General features: G+C 35.9%; 1 protein-coding gene across 1 annotated transcript in view; it reads right to left on the reverse strand.

Annotated features, from left to right (window-relative positions):
• The window catches only part of LOC149540559 (putative serine/threonine-protein phosphatase 2A regulatory subunit B'' subunit TON2), a 104,816-nt gene extending 84,889 nt beyond the window's left edge, over positions 1 to 19,927 (reverse strand). Inside the window, exon 1 of the mRNA XM_089799639.1 lies at positions 19,584 to 19,927. Within this exon, the coding sequence (XP_089655765.1) occupies positions 19,584 to 19,722 (139 nt within the window). The 5' untranslated portion in view covers positions 19,723 to 19,927. The remainder of the gene's footprint in view (positions 1 to 19,583) is intronic.
• Between the last annotated feature and the right edge of the window lie 344 nt (positions 19,928 to 20,271).

Consider the following 20,271-nt stretch of genomic DNA (forward strand, 5'->3'; position numbering starts at 1 on the left):
GATAACCGTTATACCTTTCATAGTTCCTTGAAAAGTTGTTTCACATTTGAAATTTCATTTGAAATTATATATACTGAGATTTTAATACCAGCTTATCTCCCTTTGAGATAATATACAAGTTGTTTGTAGGGTTTATGAATTGTTAGAAGGAATAGCACTACCATGTGCATGTGGAGGTTGTTGTGAGACTTCTAGGATGAAGCATCTAGATATTTGGGGCTATTTCTTCATGTTGTGTGGTGCAAATTTTATGTTCATAATTTTCAATCAATTATGGAGCTGAACAAATGAGGTTATGAGGAAATGTTGCATTTTCATCCTTGACATCCTTATTTTCAATGTCTTTTTTCAATGTTGGGTATAGTTGACATGTATACCAAACTTGTAAGTTGCCTTTCTCACCAATTTAGGGTTGATTGTGAGTGTTGGGGGTGTGTGGAATTGATTGGAGTCTTTGGGGTGTTAAGGACATTTTCATTGTGGTTTTGACCCACAACATTGGGCAGATGACCTATTACTCCTTACAGACATAGCAACCTAGTAGAAGCTCATTCCAATGTGTATTTTGGTCTCCTGACATGTGTTTTAAAAGGCATCTCATGATCTTGTCCATTTCATGCATTGTTAATGAAAGCAGTTACGACTCTTTATATTGATATTTTACCATTGGTAGAAAAGTTAAAAGGTTGAGGGTGGTTATTATAATGGTAATAGAGATGATCTCGTCAGTGTGTACCTTTAATCCTAGCATGCAATAGAGAAGTGTTCTATTAACTTATTACAATAGGAAAAAAAAAAATCAATTCTTCAAAACTCCAAAAGGCCAGTTAAATATCCCTTTTCAAAAGCTCAAAAAGTGTAAGGGGGTTTGATTAGTGGCAATGACAATTCTTCACAATCCACAAGCCACAAGCCACCTAGAAACATGGTAGAAAGGGATAAGAGGCAAGCTAGCTCAATTAGACCAAATCCCAAAGCAGTTGGGAAATTTGATATTAAGTTGCATATGACATTGTAATGACAACCAAGTTGAATCAAGGTATGTCGAACTTAGCAAAGTAGTTAGTGAAACAAGTAAATCGAACTTAGCAAAACTCTAATTGATATACAATTGAAGTAGTATTGGGGTCTTTTCCTAGATCAATTCATCCTACCTTGACATATAGGGAAGAGGCTCCCATTATTCTAGAGGCCCAAATTTCTTTGGAAAATGAAGTGAGGGCTGGCCATGTAGAGTATATGACACTTCTAGCTACAATTCATGACTCTTTTTTCTCTAGATCAGTTCCTGATTCAACTGACAATTATGAATCTGAAAATTCAGACCAGCAAGCTCAAACAGAGAAAAGTGAGCAACATGAATCAGCGGAAGAGTTTGAGGGAGAGAAGGAAAGTGCAAGTATCCTTGCTAGGCTCTCAAGTCTAAAATGAAAGACCCTTTTAGGGTTAGAGGTTCATTGAATGGACAGAAAAATGTTTCTCTTATCGATACACACATAACTCCATTGTTTTTAGAAATTTTGAAGGCTTTAGAGTTCTAGTCATTAATGGTCACGTCATATTGCTTAAGGAAGATACCAGAGTTCGGACTTTTGTTGAGCCACTACAGAGTAAATGTTGATTTTAATGTTGTGAATACTAGAGACGCTAATGTTGTACTTGATATGTAATTCCTTTGTTCTTTAGGTGAGATCACCTTGAAACTGAAATCGATGGAGCTAAAATTTCAGGATGATGTTAGAAAAGTTATATCAAGAGGAATGTCCAAAGAAAGATCATGTATAGCCGCATGCAACATATTGCAAACAATATTTGAACGTGGGCAAGAAACAAAGCTAAAGAAAGAAGGTGAAAATGATTTCCAAAACTTTTGATAATCCTCTTTATGGTATGGATGTAGAGTTAGAAATTTATAGACCTCTTTTAAAGATTCAAGTTTACAATTTTGGTTAAGGTCAATTTTTTCATGATGGTTTGCTTCCTATGGTGGATCATCATGGCATTATGGTTGACCATGTGGGTTCACCACATAGCGAAGAGTAATATTGTGATTTATATGATGATGGGGTGGAGAACCTTGGTATTGGGACTTCAAATATCACCAAATTCCCTCTAGATGAACTCCCTATAAAGATCAGTGAAGTTCAGGCTTAGCTTGTTGGAGCCACATATTGGGTCAGTATCTACAAATGACCAAAAATGCAAAAAAAAAAATCTATTGTTACCTTTTCGTATAGTCATCTTATGATTATGTTTTTTATTTTTACATGTAGATAGAAGGGAGGTTTTAAGCAAGATTTGGAACTCTACTAGTTTGGTGACACTTTGAAATGTGCTTTCAGTTGAGGGAATGATCCAATTTTTCATTTTAATTAGCACTTTCAGTTTTTCTACAATAGTTGTTCTTTCACAGTGCCAAGTTTTTAAAAATCAGACTGAACAATAGCAAGTTCATGTTTTAGTCCATTTGGTCACTTGAAAAGGTTAGATCGTATCTGAGTTGAGTCTGACTTTTTCAAATAAAATCAATTTGTTTTACTATCACTAATTACAAATACTTAGTTTTTCTTTGTGATCATTTAGTCAAACCATCAAATTGTTGGTTGAACCTATTACAGGTTAATGGCAAAGGCACCAAGGCAGTAACCATTAATGTCACCATTCACAGTAGCAGCAAAGGCACACATGTTACAACTACAAGTCAGTCACCACTCACCAGTCATTCTCTTTTCAATCTAGCCAATAGAACGGAAGGTAATCTGCCTTGGCATTTTAACCTCACTATGATTTCTTACTATTGGTATATTCTGCCAACATATCACTTCTTAGTTCTTACTGCACATAGCCTAGATACACAGTTGCATGTAGTCCAGTTAATAATGCTACTAACTTGGGCCCTTCATATTTCACTTATTACATTTGATCAATGATATCAGATACACTAATGTATTGATTCTTGAATTGAATTCAAATGTGACTACTGTTAAAACCTTAAAAAAATTGCATATCCAAATCAAAGAAATTTACTTTTTTTGTTTACTATTTGTAGATTCTATCATTCTAAGAATGGCTGCAACTGGTTTTGTCACCAAAAATCCCCACTTCAAAATTGACAGATGCTCCCCATTATGGAAATACGTGGAAATACTTCGACTAATGCTGGGTGGAGGTTGTGTATGGATTTGCAGCCATTACAAAGAGGAATCAAGTAGTTCCTATAGTAGAGTAAAAGCACATTTGTGCTTTATTCCTTAGAAAGGCATTAAATTTTGTATAGGGAAGTTGAGAGTAAACGAAAAGCTACCTAAAACCCTCCTTCCAAATCACATTGTGAACAAATACATTCAAGAACAAAAGAAAGTGGATGAAGTTGTTGGGAGGGCAAGTGTTGCTCATCCATTCCAAAGCGGTAGGCCTTCAAAGAAAGGGAAAATGTCATCTATGTCTTCAACTTCCGTTACCAATGAACCATCAGCTGAGGATCATCCATTCTTACGTTCTCCTCAACAACAACTCGTAAGAAAAAGAGCAGTGGGACCATTGGAAGCATCATTTCAAAATGATGCTAGAGACATTGCCGATCAAGCCATAGTGAGATGTGTATATGCAAATGGATTATCATTTAATGTTGTTCGCTCACCATATTGGCAATACATGGTGAGAGCAATTAATGATGCTCCAAAGTGGTTCAAGGGCCCTAGTTATAAGAAAATATGCACCACTTTACTTGATGATTAGGTAGCCCGTGTGGACATTGCCAAGCTGCCCATCAAGGACTCATGGACCGAAATAGGTGTCACAATAGTATCAGATGGATGGAAAGAGGTGAGGAACCATCCTTTGGTGAATGTTATTGCAGTGTCTACAAGAGGTGCAATGTTTTTGAGAGCTGTGGATTGTGAAGGTCAGGTAAAGGACAATCCTTTCATTGCAAACATTCTCATCTAAGCCATTGAAAAAGTTGGCCCTTAGAATATTGTTCAAGAGTAACCGACAATGCAAATAATTGTAGGGTTGTCGTCTTATTGGTTGAGGAGCAATACGAACACATTTTTTGGACATCTTGTTGTGTGCATGCACTCAACCTAATGCTGCAAAAAATTGGCACTAAGGTTGAGTGGATTAAAAAATTGTATGAGGAGGCACAAGATATCCAAATGTTTGTCACAAACCATCATATGTCACAAGCCATATTTAAACAATTCTTGAAATTGGAGCTCTTGAAGGTAAGTTCAATTGTTTAAAATTTAAACATGTTTAGAAATCTAGTTGCATTAGTTTAGTAAACTTTCTTATGTATTTAAATTTAAATAGATTAGTTGATTTTTAATTTTTAATCTACTATTGTTTTGATCTTAAAATAGGTTTCTAAGACCCACTTTACCTCTAAGACTATTCTTTTGGGACACCTTATCAAAGTGAAAGAGGCATTGTCGAGAATGGTAACCAGTGCTAATTGGAGTGTATGGAGGCAATCTAATAGTGAAAGGGAAGATGTCATTAAGGAAAGGCTATTACGAGACTCTTCGTGGGATCATGTTGAGTACCTTCTGAAGTTCACTGAGCCTATATTGAGCATGATGCGATACATTGACATGGATAGGCCTTGCTTGGGTGAGTTATATGATGGCATTGACTCCATGATTGAAGATATTAGAGCTATCATAAATGAGAAAGAGAACGACCCTGATGAAGGAGCTAAAAGTAATCATGGAAGAGAGATGGAATAAAATGACTACCCCTTTGCATCTACTTGCCTTTGCATTGACCCCCAGGTTCTATAGCCAAGATGTCCTCAAGGGGAAAAGCACTAGAGTTGCTCCATATAGAGATCTTGAAGTTTTTGAAGGGTATAAGGCAGCCCTTTGAAGACTCTTTCCAGAGCACCTACAATCAGTAGTGAGGTCTGAATTTATGAGTTTTGCAAGCACCGATGATTGTGGTCTTGATGCTCTTGAAGACAAGAGCAAAGCTGATGCTCATAAATGGTGGTACTTCCATGGACAAAAGTACCAACTCTTGCAGTCGTTGCCATCAAAATTTTATCACAGGTAAGTTCTTTAATCTTAAGATTCTAATATGTAATTTCTTGTTCATAAATATTCAATACTCTTCACTCTATAATTTCAAATTTGTAAATCTTGATCGGATGCTAGTTCATCATCATTGGAGAGAAATTGGAGTACATACTCCTTTATCCACTCAATAAAACAAAATTGACTAAACTCCAAGAAGGAAAATTAATTTGGTCTTTATGCATTCCAACTTGAGGCTCACAACTCACAAAGAGAACCCCTACAAAAAAGGGGAGGCAAAACAATGGGATGTTGAACCAGAGTCTATAGAGTTGAAAGCCCACTTTGATGCACTAGCAATTGATGACGGTATTGGTGAACATAATGATAAGATACATAATGATGTTGAAGCTGATCTTGACGCTACAGCTAAGACTAGTGATGCTAGTGACACTGATTGTGCTTCTACTCTACAACTTCTTAATGATGAGGAATTCTTTGATGATTTTTGATCACATGACTTATAGCGATTACTGATTATAGTGATTAGTGATTAGTAATGTTGGCATTACTGTTTTTGAATTGAATCATTGATATAGTGATGTATTTTGACATTTTGTAATGCTATTCAAACCAAATCGTGAATATATATGGTGGTGTATGTTGCTAAATTGCTATAATATTAGCATAGTGGTGTATAAATTTATTTGCTACAGCATATGTTTACATATATATTATTGTTCTTGTTTTAAAAAAAAATTTGTACAAAAGAACCCAAAACGAACCAAACCTTGCCCCAACAAAATTTGAGCAAATGTCGAACCCGCATACAAACCAGAATCCGAATTGGCAACTTAGGTTTATTGTTGTGTTACAAAAAGATGTGTCCCTGCCCCTCAATCCCTTGTCAGCATCCCCTTAGACTTTTAGGGGATTTTCAATCGACATCCACTAGTCATCCCCCCAATGGATAAAATCCAAGAATGACAAGGAAACATGTCAAAGTAATTAAGGATGATATATAGTTAGGGGACACATAGTTGTCCCTGAGATGACTAAGAAGATTTTAGACACCCCTTGACCATGCTAGGAATAGCCAATTGTCTCCTACATAAAGGATTGTAAATTTAATCCTTTTACATAAGGCACTTGGCAATTTTCTAATGAGTTTAAAAGGGGTGTGGAGAGGGGATTCAACAAACCCTCCAACACACCTTATTCACTCTAATATAAAAATGGTTACTTAAAACCATTTATTCTAGAGATGTTATGCACTATATGCTACATCTAAGGTTTCATTGCCTATATGAAAGTAAGCAATAAGGTGCCCTTCCCTACTAAAGGGAGTGAACACAAAAAACATGTCAGTTTAGGTCATTGCCATATCATTTGGTCAAACTTTACGAAGTGTATTTAGAGAGACCTTTCTTTCAGCTACATCATTGATTAATATTACAAAGAACTAAAAGCACTTAGAAAACACCAATTCGTTCAACAACCACAATTTTTATTTAGCTTATAATAGAGGCTTTGCAATTTCTATTATAATGTTTTGATTTCAATTTGTTGTCACACAAAAACAACACAAAATGAGCCCTAACAATAGTAATGATAATGTAAAAGTGAATGAGATGTTAGAGTAATTATTTTGTTTCACTTATTAATTAGATCATCTTGATTTAGTTGATTAAGTGATTTATTACTCTAGTTCTTAAGCTTGCTTTTAGGTGCATATAATTAATATTTTATATTAATTATATTCTGCAACTTAGCTTTTTTAGGCTTTTAGGGCTTTCATTCACCTTTAAGGTTGAACTCTTGTAATTCTTTTTAAAACATTCATTCAATCAATCTGGGAATACAGTTTCTCTCATCTTGTTGAGTTTTTCCAGGCTCCGCTTTTTTCTCTGTTTTCTGGTTTCTCTTCAACAGGTTATTTGTATGCAGGTGATCTTGGCAATTTGTGAAGTTGGTTTTCACAACTTCTACATGGTATCAGAGCCTCCCTGTTGCTTCTTGTTCGAAGGTTTTTTGAAGCCGTGATTCGGAGTTAGAAACCCCAGCTTTTTTGAGGTTTTTTCTTCAATCGGGAGGAAGAGCATTTTTTCAGAGCATTTTGGGCCTAAATAGACGCTGTCATTGGATCCGGAAGGCCGTTTACAATCAGGATCCATTTATTGCACAAAATTTTTTTTTTAAATCATTTTTCAGCACCACCGCTAGGCGGCCACTGCCGCGCCATAGTGCAACCCACTCCCCGCCATAGTTGGCTGAGCCACCGCAGAGCAGCCTCGGCGCAGCTGCCGTTGGCGAACCACCCACCATCCACCACGGTTGTAGTGCCGCCAGCCTCTGCCACCACTGCGGCCGCTGCCGCCGCTCAACGACCCCGCCGCCTCCTGCACTTTCAGTGCCAACGTGGACACCTTTTGCACAGTTGGCTTGACACGTGGCTGTCACATGGCCAGGGGTACCACGTGGCCTTTGCCACGTCAGCAACCATGTCATCATGGATGCCACGTGGCATTTTTTTTGCTACGACGGCCAGCAGGCCGTCAAATTTATTGCCGTGAAATGCTGACATCAGCACTGCATCATCAACCCTGCAGGCGCTCTCCAGGTCCTTTTTGACCTACTCGTCGTTTTTTGGCCATATCTTGAGCATACGGAGGTCTTTTTCCAATCCGAAAGAAGTGCCGAAAAGCTGGTTCCGAGACAGAGACAGTGGTGTAGGATTTTTTTTGGTTTTGATGCAGTTTAGCTTCCTATTTTTGCAGTTGAAGTCCGAAGTTTATTTTTTGACTCCGGCGAGCGTTTCTTGTGCGTCCCATCTCCATTTTTTGAAAATGTGATATTTTTGGAAAGCTGGTTCTGTCTACTTTTTAGAAATGATGTAATTTCTTCCAGCTTCTACCCCATGCTCTTTTTATCATGTTTTTGGCAATTTTGCTCTATGATGGATATCTTGGGTATTTCAGGTCCGGGGATCATTTTCTTGGCATGTGATCTCTTCTTTTGGGTTGTACTATCTTTTGTATCAGCTTTTTTCCTATTTTGATCATTGTTGATATTCATTGTAAGCATATTTTTGCAACACACTGAGATAAAGTGCCACTTTTGCATTTCGGGATCCTTTTCATCATTGTGGTTTGTTGTACTTGCACTATTTTATAAAGTGCCATGAGGGGAGGATAGTTGTTTTCCGGTTTTGTGCCCTCTTTCTCTTTTTACCTCATGCAATGTCCGTGACACGTGCTTTTATAGGTGTCTGTACCTCACTCTCGATGTGTTTGGTTCCTGTGTTGTAGGAGATTTTTGGCCCATCTTTTCAGTTGCCTGTCACCTCACCACGTCTGCATTAAGGGGGGGTTATATTGTTGGTTCTAATGCTTCTTTGGTTCAATGGTTCATTGGAGTGAGCTATGTATTCAGTATTTTGATCCTATATACTAGGCGATTGCGGTGGCTGGCTACCTATGCATTTCGGTGAGATGGATCACCTACCATATAGACACTCTCGGTTCGTGCCTTCTATTTTCGTGGAGGATCTTTAGATCAGCAATTTCTTTCTGACAGAGTTTGCGGCTTCTTCTGCTTCAGTGGTTTTCTTCATGATCTTCTCTTTGTTCCTATCTTCTGGAACATTCTTTCCTATCTCTTTTTGGAGAGGGGTTTTTCCCACTGGGTTTTCTCCTTTGTCTCCGATTTACAGAGATTTCCTTGTTTTGGGTACCTGATCAGGCCTTGTTGCCGAGACCCATTTTTTCCTGCTTTCATAGCTTTGCTAGGTTAGCTTCCTCCTGAGCTTCGCTTAAGGGGGGGCTGTTAGAGTAATTATTTTGTTTCACTTATTAATTAGATCATCTTGATTTAGTTGATTAAGTGATTTATTACTCTAGTTCTTAAGCTTACTTTTAGGTGCATATAATTAATATTTTATATTAATTATATTGTGCAACCTAGCTTTTTTAGGCTTTAGGGCTTTCGTTCACCTTTAAGATTGAACTCTTGTAATTCTTTTTTAAAGCATTCATTCAATCAATCTGGGAATATAGTTTCTCTCATCTTGTTGAGTTTTTCCAGGCTCCGCTTTTTCCTCCGTTTTCTGGTTTCTCTTTAGCAGGTTATTTGCATGCAGGTGATCTTGGCAATCTGTGAAGTTGGTTTTTACAACTTCTACAATGGGCAGTGAAGAAATTTAAGTAAATAGAATGGTCAATCTTGAAGAAATTTAAGCACAATCTTCATCCTATATTCAAAAGTCACAAAAGGCCCTTTGAACCCCAAAAAAAACTTCGTTTTAATGCCACTAGTTTAAGTATTCGTAAGGGTGAGAATATAGGGGAAACAAGCATTAGTTGTGTCATGTTTGCAAAACTAATTATCGTGGGAGATATAATAGGGATGCATGCATTTATAGGGAGAGTGAACATAGAATTAGCATTTGTAAACATATAAAGTTAGAAATGGTAAAGTTAGTTTCGGCAATAAAGGAAAAATACTAATGCTATTAAGAGAAACATATGTTCATCCAAAGCATTGTAATCTATCGATGACTATTCCAATGTGTTAGATGGAAAGAGTTCTTAAAAAGGGAAGAGAAAGGCCACTTCTATCAATTGCCAGTGAGAAAGGTACAATGAAAGGGTTAATCATATGAAAAAACATGAGCAAGTTGATGGTACAATGGTCAAGTCTCATTATGCTTATGTCATTCCATTTCATTTGGCAAGTTCTCCATATTTCAAAAGTGTGTTGAGAGATACAATGGTAGTCAAACACTCTTATGTTCCCCTTGGAGAACACATATTGTGTACCTTTGTCTTGTTCGCATTTTAAGATAGAGTTTTAATCATAATTAAATAAGCTAATATTATTAAATAAATAATGATAATAAAATCATATATTACAATTAGTATTAAAATTTAAAAATAAGAAATAGAAATAAAATATTATTATAATAATATCATATATTAAATAATAAAAAAAATCACAATGGATGATTAAATAAATAAAAGTGACTACAAGAGAAAATATGGTAGAAAGTAAATATGTAAATAAATAATATAATATAAATTAATTAAACCTAATGAAAAGTCAAGAGATATGTAATGAAGAGATGTGACTCCTTCAAAATAAGATATAAAAGAGAGAAGAGTTCATTTCAAAAAGAAAGAAGGAAAAGAAGAGGAGAATAGAGGAGTTAAAGAAGGATTAATAAAAGAGGAAAGGAATGTGAAGAAAACAAGGAAGTGAATGTTTCAAAAGACAACAATGATGAATGGATGTGACTTTTTGATTTATGAAGAGTTGTTAATTTTTGAATGGATTATGATTATAAAGGAGAATATAAATACAATGGGCTTTCTTCAAAAGAAGAAGGAAATAAAGAATCTTATTTAATTCTAAGATATAGTATATCTATATGATATACATATCTATACATATGAATATTGATCATAGAACAATAAATATTAATATAATTTACAATAATGAGATTGTAATATCAATTAAAATAGCCAAATCAGAAATATATATCCACATTTCAATCCTACTACTATTTGGCTAAGAAGGGAAGACTGAAGTGTTACCAAAGAGGGGCTTGTGTAAATTCCAAGAAATGGATCTTTGTCCCAAGATAAGGTAAGGGTCAACATTCTGTGGAACTTTGTGATATGTACTTGGACTTGTTAACTTTGAGGGAATCCATTGATAGTGGTGTAACTTGGTTAGCACCCACTACTTCAATCATGAGTTGGAATAGTAATAAATTTGGACATAAGTGTTAAAGATAACTTTAGGAGAATGGTGTTACCAAGAAGGGGCTTGTATAAATCCAAGTTAATGGATCATATCCCAATAAAGTGTGATGTTCCTATCCTCTCTCCAGTTGTAGACATATTTCCTTTGTGCCCTAATTTTGTCCCCGTAAAGTGGCCGGAGGTACGGATTGCAAGAAGTGTGTGAGTGGGTTGTACAATGGTATTGCAATTGGCCGCATAGAACTATTGAGTTGGTCATACGGTACAGTGGAGCTGGTTGTATTGTACAATGGAGTTGGTCATACAGTATCTTGGAGATGGTCGTACATATGGTATAGGAAGGTCGTACAGTATGCAAAGGCAAGTTGTATAGTGAAGGTGTGAAGTCTGTACAAAAGGAGTATGGAGATGTAGTCGTACGGTGAAGGGATTGTGTAGCTGGTCGTGTTGTGCAAGGTCATACGGTGCAGGGAGGAGGTTGTACGATATGCAAGAAGCAACTGTGTGGGATATGGAAAGAGGCTATGTGGTGATGTATGATGGAGGCAAAGGTTATGGAAAGTGTATGGACGGTATAGTGTCTTGTGGGATGTAAGGTATTACAGGTTGCGCCAATGATTCTGATCGTGCTCAAAATTAGTCATACAAATAATTACATTCGTCAAAGACACCAAACAACGCCAATACAAATATTGAAAACCAAATCATAGATTGATGCAGATATAAGTATTTGCAAATAAAGATAGTACACATAGAGAAACAACAATAGCACTTCAGATTTGCCAAATACAATGATAGACAAAATGTCGCTCCAATTTGACAAATCCAAGCAAAATAATACAACAATGGAATAGGGTGAGGGTTGAATCCCACCGAAATCAGAAGAGACAAGTACGGAATATCTTTCACTTCCGAAATGGCGAACAACTGAGAAATCCCAACAGGAATTCGCAATAGAGAAATAATAAACCAAATCACATACCAACTACTACCTACAAGTCATGCTTAAATACACATCAAATAAACCTTTATGAGGGTATACAAAAGATAGCCTACAACCACACATACGGAAACAATTAAATAGGATGGGTCCGAGATATACTAAATCAATCAAAACCACAAATACACATTATTAACTTGGGCCCCATCTTAATTAATTAAAGTAACTAATTAAAGGTCCTTTTGTTATATTATTTAAATTCTAGGACCATTTAATTAATTAATTGAATTAAATTATTACATTCAAATTTGGGGACATGACAAATCCTTGCTGCCCAAATATTGCTTGCCCTCAAGAAATCCATCATCAGACAATATGCCAACAACTCCAAGGTCCCAAATCAAACAAGCATGCGAGATGAGTGAAATGGCATCAATCCTCCACAGCACTGTATTGCCATCAAGCTTTCGTTGCGCTACTCTGATATGGATATTGTCATGTCCTAAATCACCAGGATCCCAAACTTGAAATTCTTCTATGTAATTCATCATGATTACTACTGGGGTGTAGACTTCATAATCAACCAACTGTAATGATTGTTCCTGCAAATAATTCTCGATCAAATCCATATCACTAGGAGCCTAATCAACTACCGGTAGAGCTTGCTTATTCGGAGGGTCGCTAGCAGAACCCAAATTTCCATCAAGTTTATCATCGAGCATTGGTTCAATGATATTTGTGCAAGTACCTTCTTCCAGAATTTCCTTCATCTTGGTCTCAAATACCAAGAAGATTTTGTCTTTGTGGTAAATAATTTTGCCAACCACCTAGTATCTATCATCTTGTACTTGACCATCCAATAGTTGGCACGCAAAAGTAGTCTTGGAGTATTCGACTAATAGATTTGCCCTCCAATCAGCTGGAAAATGAGCCATAATGTAATCCAAGTCAAAGTTGTCTATTCTCCCAATAGGCTGGTAGAATCACCAGCTCTAATACCATTGTGATGTTCCTATCCTCTTTGCAGTTGTAGATGTGTTTCCTCTGTGCCCTAATTTTGTCCCCATAAAGTGGTCAGAGTTACGGTTTGCAAGAAGTGTGTGTGGGTCATACGATGGTATTGGAATTGGTCGCACAGAGCTATTGAGTTGGTCATACGGTACAATGAAGTTGGTCGTACGGTTCAATGGGGCTGGTCGTACAATATCTTGGAGCTGGCCATACGAATGGCATAGGGAAGGTCGTACGGTATGAAAAGGCAAGTCATATGGTAAAGGTGTGAAGTTCATACAGTAGGAGTATGGAGATGTAGTCATATGGTGAAGGGGGTGTGGAGTTGGCCACGTTGTGCAAGGTCGTACGATATGTAGGAAGCAACCGTGTTGGATATGGAAAGAGGTTATGTGGTGATGTACGGTGGAGGCAAGGGTTATGGAAAGTGTATGGATGGTATAGTGCCATGTGGGATGTAAGGTATTACAGGTTGTGCCAATGATTCAAACCGTGCTCAAAGTTAGTCGTACAAATGATTGCATCTGTGAGAGAAACCAAACAACACCAGTACAAATATTGAAAACCAAATCACAAATTGACGTAGATATAAGTATTTGCAAATAAAGAGAGCACATAGAGAAACAACAATAGCACTTCAAATTTGTCAAATACAATGATGGCTAAAATGTCACTCTGATTGGAATAGGGTGAGGGTTGAATCCCATCAAAACCGGAAGAGCCAGGTAGGGAAGATCTTTCACTTCCGAAATGGCAAACAATAGAGAAATCCCAAGGGAATTCGTAGTAGAGAAATAACAAACCAAATCGCATACCAACTACTACCTACAAGTCGTGCTTAAATACCCATCACGTAAACCTTTCTAAGGGTGTACAAAGATAGCCGATGGCCACATTTACCTACGGAAACAATTAAAAAGGAATGGGTCCGAGATATACTAAATCAATCGGAACCACAAATACACATATTATTAACTTGGACCCCATCTTAATTAATTAAAGCAACTAATTAAAGGTCCTTTTGTTATATTATTTAAATTCTAGGACTAGTTAATTAATTAACTAAATTTAATTATTACATTCAAATTTGGGGACATGACAAATGGCAGGGTTTAATGATCCGTAAACCTTCAAAATGTGTACTTGGACCTCTAAACTTTGAGGAAGTCTATAGTTGGTGTCTAAGAAACTTGGATAGCATCTATATCATCCATCCGTAAACCAAATAATAATATTATTGGATAATTGGAATTGTTATTGACATGTTCTTAAGACTTATATGCATTATGATTGACTAAATAAGTATCAATCATGGCCAACTGCAAAAAGGGGACATTACAACCTCTCTCCTTGAAAAACAATATTCAAGGTTGAACATAATACATATTGATGAAGAAGATGAGACAAGCGTAGATGTGTTGATTGTTTCATTGTCATGGATGGCCACTCAGTAACATTTTTGTTGCATGTCTTTCTAGTTAATACTTTCTTACAGATATTGATTGTGTTGGGAAATGTAAATATTTTCATTTACCCATTCGCCTTTTGATGTAGCAACATCCAAGTTCAAAAGAAACTTTACACAACCAAAATGAATTACTTTATTTTAATATCTCATTTCTAATTGTAACTTTGAGTTGCAGTTCTGATTTAATCCTCTTGACTATTCATCCAACTCTAAAGTATAATTATTGACTTTCAAGAGGTTAACAATGCAAGAAATTAGAGTTATTTATTTGTAAGTTGTAACGTTTAACGTTAGGTATAGACAACCCATGCCAAGAAAGTGAGTGATATTAATTTTACTATATAATTACAATTTAGTCTTTTGACAATTGCTAATTTGAACAGAAGTGGAGCCTAGGCACCAAGAAATGGGCCTTGTTAGATTGATCCAAAAATGGCAATTTTTAGTCAATGTTTTTAGTAAAACTTTAAAATCCTTTCATGCAAAGGGAAAGTGGAGCGAATATGGGAAATCCCACCTCCAAGTCTGGTGGGAAATTAATTAACGAGGTCAGATAATGCAGAAAGAGGAAAAACTACATCCATATGGTCAAGTGTGAAGAAAATGAAAGTTGAAGCAAGGAAATGAATAGAGTATACAAGAAAGCTCTCAAGGTGCCCATGAGGGTTAGATACAAGGAAAAGAGGGTTATTGTTCTTTGCATGTTTTTGGTTTGCAATATGGGTGGACTAATAAAGAAAGCTTTTGCTTGACAGTAAAGCAGTATGGATTTTGGTTCATTCAGTTCCCTACATAAGCATATCATCTTATGAAGGCTCACCATACCAATTTCCGAAAGTACCCCAATGTTAAGTTGATTTTCCTAGAATTGACACAGGAATTGTATCCAGTGGATAAAGCAATAATGAAGAGAAATACATCCTGAATATAATATCCAATAACCATTGGGACTAGGGACAGAATTTTCTCTACTAGTCAATGTCCAAGCTAAAAGACTTTGGGAAAATTGTGTTGATGATTATGAGGTCAAGAGATGCTCATATTCGAGGATGGAGGTTGAAAAAACCAGGTTATGTGGTCTAGCTGAGGTTCCTAACCAAGTAGAGGATGATAGAGATTGCATTGAGCACCAAGATTATGATAAGATAAAGGATAAGAAGTTGCCAATCTCAGGAGGTCATCACTAGTGTAGAAATCATAATCGAGGTTGTGCTATCCTATACAGGAATATGGTTGGAACGTCAAGAATACGAATTGACAAGGGATGGTGAGAACTTTAGATATGATATGATGGGAGCTCTATATTTGTGATCCTCAAATGAAAAACAAGATAGGGAGAAATTAGAGTTCCTCAATCTAAAGAACAAAGAAATATGTGGTAAACCATAAAAGAGAAGAAGAAAAAGTTAGTAACAGAAAGACATCCCATAAAAAAGATAAGGTAGAGATCTAATGATTCAAGAAGGACTAGGTCTTCTATGGTAGTAGAGGAAGTCAATACAATTTTTGATTAGGATATGGTGGCCTTCCTCCTATTACATTTGCCTCCACCTCTCTCAAACTCCCAATCATAGTTTCTCACCATCACATCCAGTGACTAAACCTATTCTTCCCATCATTCTTGAACATGTTCCTTCACCCACTTCATCATCCAAGCCAGTTATGGACATTGCCATCTCATCCACCACCATTCTTGCAGAAGTAAAAAGTATTGACGTCTCTGATGTTTATTGAAGAGTGAAGAATCTATTCAAGAAGTTGTAACACTAAAGGTATATCAGATGAAGATTGATCCCCAAACATTATTCTCACAGTTTGATACTCTACAGAAGCTAATGCAGAATACTCTAGAAAAGCCAAAGGATGACAAAGAAGAAGAAATAAATAAAGTACCTAAGATTACATATGGAAATACCTTAGCTGGCATTCCTCCTCTAAGAGTGGAAGATTATTTGGAGATAGGATTGAAACAGCAAGAAGACAAAGAAGAGCTAATTCATCTGATATCCTGAGAGGGGACACTATAGTGGATTTCAAGGTGGCCATAATTGAAGAGATTAAGGATGATTTTGCTAAACATGAGGAATTGGTCCTACAAATCCAAGACAAGTGCTACAAACTTCTCAAGGACAGGGTAGGAGAAACAGTACAAAGAATAAGGGTGATGCCACCTAGAACAGAATTCTAAAAGATTGTTGCACCAAAACATGAAACACCATCCTCAGAAAAGAATTTGGGCAACTCTTCTACTAGATATGCAGTCATTGAAAAATGTAAAAATGATAAGGAAAAATAGGATGTTGAGCTCATGGAGCTTGACAAAGCTTTGTGTTTATACCATTTCAAGCTTAAGGCCGTTCCTGATATTTCAAAGTCTAAATGGACCCACATATTTAAGAAATTCAAGGAATATTTTGAAAAGGAGAGTGGCTAGAAAAGATAAATGGCCCAATTTGACTTTTGAAAAATAGTATATTTCAATATTCTGAACCACACTTTTGACAATAAAAAATAATGAAGGCTTATGCCTTCCTCATTTTGTAAGAAGCCTGTGATGAATTCTTGTTCCAATACTGGAATTGTCATTGATTTGGTGAGATTCTCGTGTTTACTTTGTGAGTGTGTATATTCCTACCTTCTCAAAGGCATTTTTATTTCAGTTCAGTTAAATTTAGTTCATGAAAATTTATTTGGTTTGATGCATTGGATTTCCACGTTCGTAACATTTGCAACTTGTAAATGCATGTTGCAGTGCATGGTTAGTCCGAACTTTCTCTGTGAAAATTGGTTCAATTGTTGAGCTTCTCTATCATAATTGCATGTTTTATGGGTTTGGTAGAAACTTAAAAGTCTGGCAATCATCCCAGTCACCGTTGATGATTGCAGTGATTGAGTCTAGTTGCAATGACCTAGAAAAGCATAATCTGGTTTTATAAATTTCAGCAGTCAAGGAAGGTAGTTGTTCATTAGTTTAGCAAACGATTAATGTTTTTTCTAAACCATTTGCATTTTTGCAGTTTAATTAGGAAAAATCTAGTCACCATAGTGAAGTGTTATCAAGGCTTTAGGAATCTAAAATTGCTTGGACAGCTGGAGAATCTTAAGCCTTGTCATTATTAAACATTCAGAAAAACTGAAGTCCTATCATCAGGAAAGCCTATAGGAGAAACCAAATATAATGAGAGAGAGTTATATTTTCTATCAAGGAAAATTTGTGGAAGTTCCCTTGTGATTACCAACATATTATCAAACTGAGTCTATCAGAATGAAGTCAAGACTTGACATAAATAACCTTCGAGTCATCTCACTTGGTCAAGCATATTGGCATTTGAGAAATCCTTTCGATAAAAGAGGATAGAAAATTCTCTGTATGTTTTATTTTTCTGATGGTGGTGTGCAAACATCCTTCCCAACAAACTTAATCACTCAGAGCATCCAATCAAACATTTGAAATTATAAAACATCATCACCACACAGTAGACGTTGGAAAAAATATGTTTTCAAATACAAAGAGCATTGTCAGCATATGGCATATCTACAAGAACCATTTGACACTTGTCTACTCCCAATAGTTGTCAACTTTTGACACAATATTTGAAATAAAACCTATGGCAGAAAAAGACCATGGCAATAAGGTAATGTAAAAATCCGAATTTAAGTATATTTCACTCAACCACAAGCAACTTACTGGCATTTTCACAATAGACACCTAGACGAAATTGTAATTACCGACCACCATGATGAGCGTGTTTTTGGTTTGAATTGTTAACAAATGCTTTCACTCTGCAAATAAATTGTGACAAATAAACATAAAACTGCAACTAGCCAGGGGAAAGTTTTCATTAAAACAGATGATACAAACTCCTTACTGCAATGTTGTGTATGCTAAACAAATAAAACTCAATAGGACGTGCTTATTAAGATATCTGTGTTTGATCTCATCTGTAGAGATATCCTCCAATAGAGTATACACACCAGCTGTTTTTTTAATCCAAAATGGGATAGAAGTTGAAAAAACTAAAAATAAAATAGAAATGGACTCCACCTGGAATGGAAGGCAGTAAGTTAAGATTGGGAGTGCTTCTAGAGAGAATCTAGGTGTCTTGGGTCAAAAATTCAGCAAGAATTCTGCATGTGAAGCACTGAAACAGGTTACTGTTGAAGGATACTAGCATTGGTCATTAGAATATTACAGGAAGAAGACACCCAGAATTAGAAGAGAAAAAGACTTTCAGAAGAAGCTATTATCTTAAAAGACCTTTCCACTCATATTTCCCTTACTCGTACCCCTAGGAATCTTGTTAAACCTGTTGATAGGCTAGCGATCATGGATTAATTTCAATGGAGATCTGTGACCTTAATTTTTGTGATCATTTTGGCTATATACTAGTTTTCCAAAGAAATGTCCCTCCTAATAAGTTGATTTAGTGTCTTGAGGGATTTTACCGATGGTAAGTTCCAGGATAGTCCACTTTTGGGGGTACATAAATTGCTGCAATGGACTTCTATTTTATATGTATGTAAGTTCAACACTAAGAAAGTTTTAAGATAGGCTTCATCTTGACAAGCAAATGCAGTAATATAATGCATTTCTTGTTTTGCAATATAGAATTTTTTTTATGAATTCTTGAAATAATGATAAGGATAGATGTAGCTTTCAAGAAAAAGGCCATGTGCATTGTCTGCATGGATCCTTGACCATGTAGCTTTTTGGTCAAGCCTCGGTAAATGCTTAATATCTTCCAAGGCATTCCTTAATCGGGTCCCTCTGGAGCATATTCACACCTAATCTTTCAAAAAACAAAGAGAGAAAAACCTTGCATCTTTATTGACAGAATTGAACGTATTCATTGTTGTTGTCTTAACCATCATTGATTATAAGGTTATGGACTCCGAATGCCTAAAGTCCTGAAAAACAAAACAATTCCTAAAAGTGCCGATATCAACTTGGATATTTATTATCTAAAAGCATTTCATCAGTAGAGCAAAATAATTACCCTCACAAAGACAGCTCTAAACATTATACATTGCACACATTTATTAGAGAACGTTGGAAATATCATTTTTTCTTTGTAGCACATTTCGGTAACCAATATCCATAATATTATACAACCATTTTCCTGATTATTAACTGTTTGTAGCACATATCTACGACCAATTAAGAGTAAACAATTCAAGCATTTCATTTTCGCAATGCATGTACCATAATCAGTTTGTAGCAATTTTCAACCACCAATTACCAAGACTTCAAGAATAAAATGCAGATGAATGTGGAGGAAAAATACCGTAAAATTATACAAGCAGGCCAGACAACTAAGTGTATTCTGAATTTGCAGCAATTAAGTCAAAAAATTAATCTATTATTATACAAGTTGCGGAATACTAACCCATGAGAGCCTCAGAACCCAAACCAGCTTCAGTTCCGATGTATTTGCGTAAGTTGCGAACCCAGGGCATTGACGAAGCCTGGGAAATCTTCTTCAAGAAGCCACCATTGCCTTCGCCATCACTGGATCCGCTGTACATTTTTCCTGACTATCCTTATTCAAATATTCTTCAGTCCAAAGACATTGTAATGCAAATTGCTATTCACCTGAACAAAATGAAAATTAAAATCAGAAAAAAAATGATAAGAATTGAATACGAAGCACAATTCAGTAAACAAAAGTAATCTTTTGCTCAAAATTAAGGCAGGGTCATTTGCAAAAAAAATTCCTTCGATGCAATGTCTCTGTTTGCCTCTTCCTCTTCCCTTCTCAAGAAATTGCTCTCTGTAAAAAGATATAGACGATCTTTGGAAAGTAGAGCCACATATGAATTAGCGCCACCGTTCAATATTTTTGAAAGTTCCTTTTAAGATTAACGGTTATATGATTTTTGTGCCCGTTTGAACCGAGTTCAGCTATTGTAATTCTTTTTGAAGTTTAATAAAATTAATCAAGGCCTTGATGGTTATATGATTTTTTATTTTTTTATTTTTTTAAAATTCAAAATAAATCGATTTAAATTATTAATTTTGACAATAAAATAATGGAAATGAAAAATGGAAAAAAGTATTATTAAAATGATAAGTTA

Source organism: Cupressus sempervirens, chromosome 9 (genome assembly GCF_028749045.1).
Source record: "Cupressus sempervirens isolate cs-2001-9-10 chromosome 9, ASM2874904v1, whole genome shotgun sequence".
Taxonomy (NCBI): Eukaryota; Viridiplantae; Streptophyta; class Pinopsida; order Cupressales; family Cupressaceae; genus Cupressus; species Cupressus sempervirens.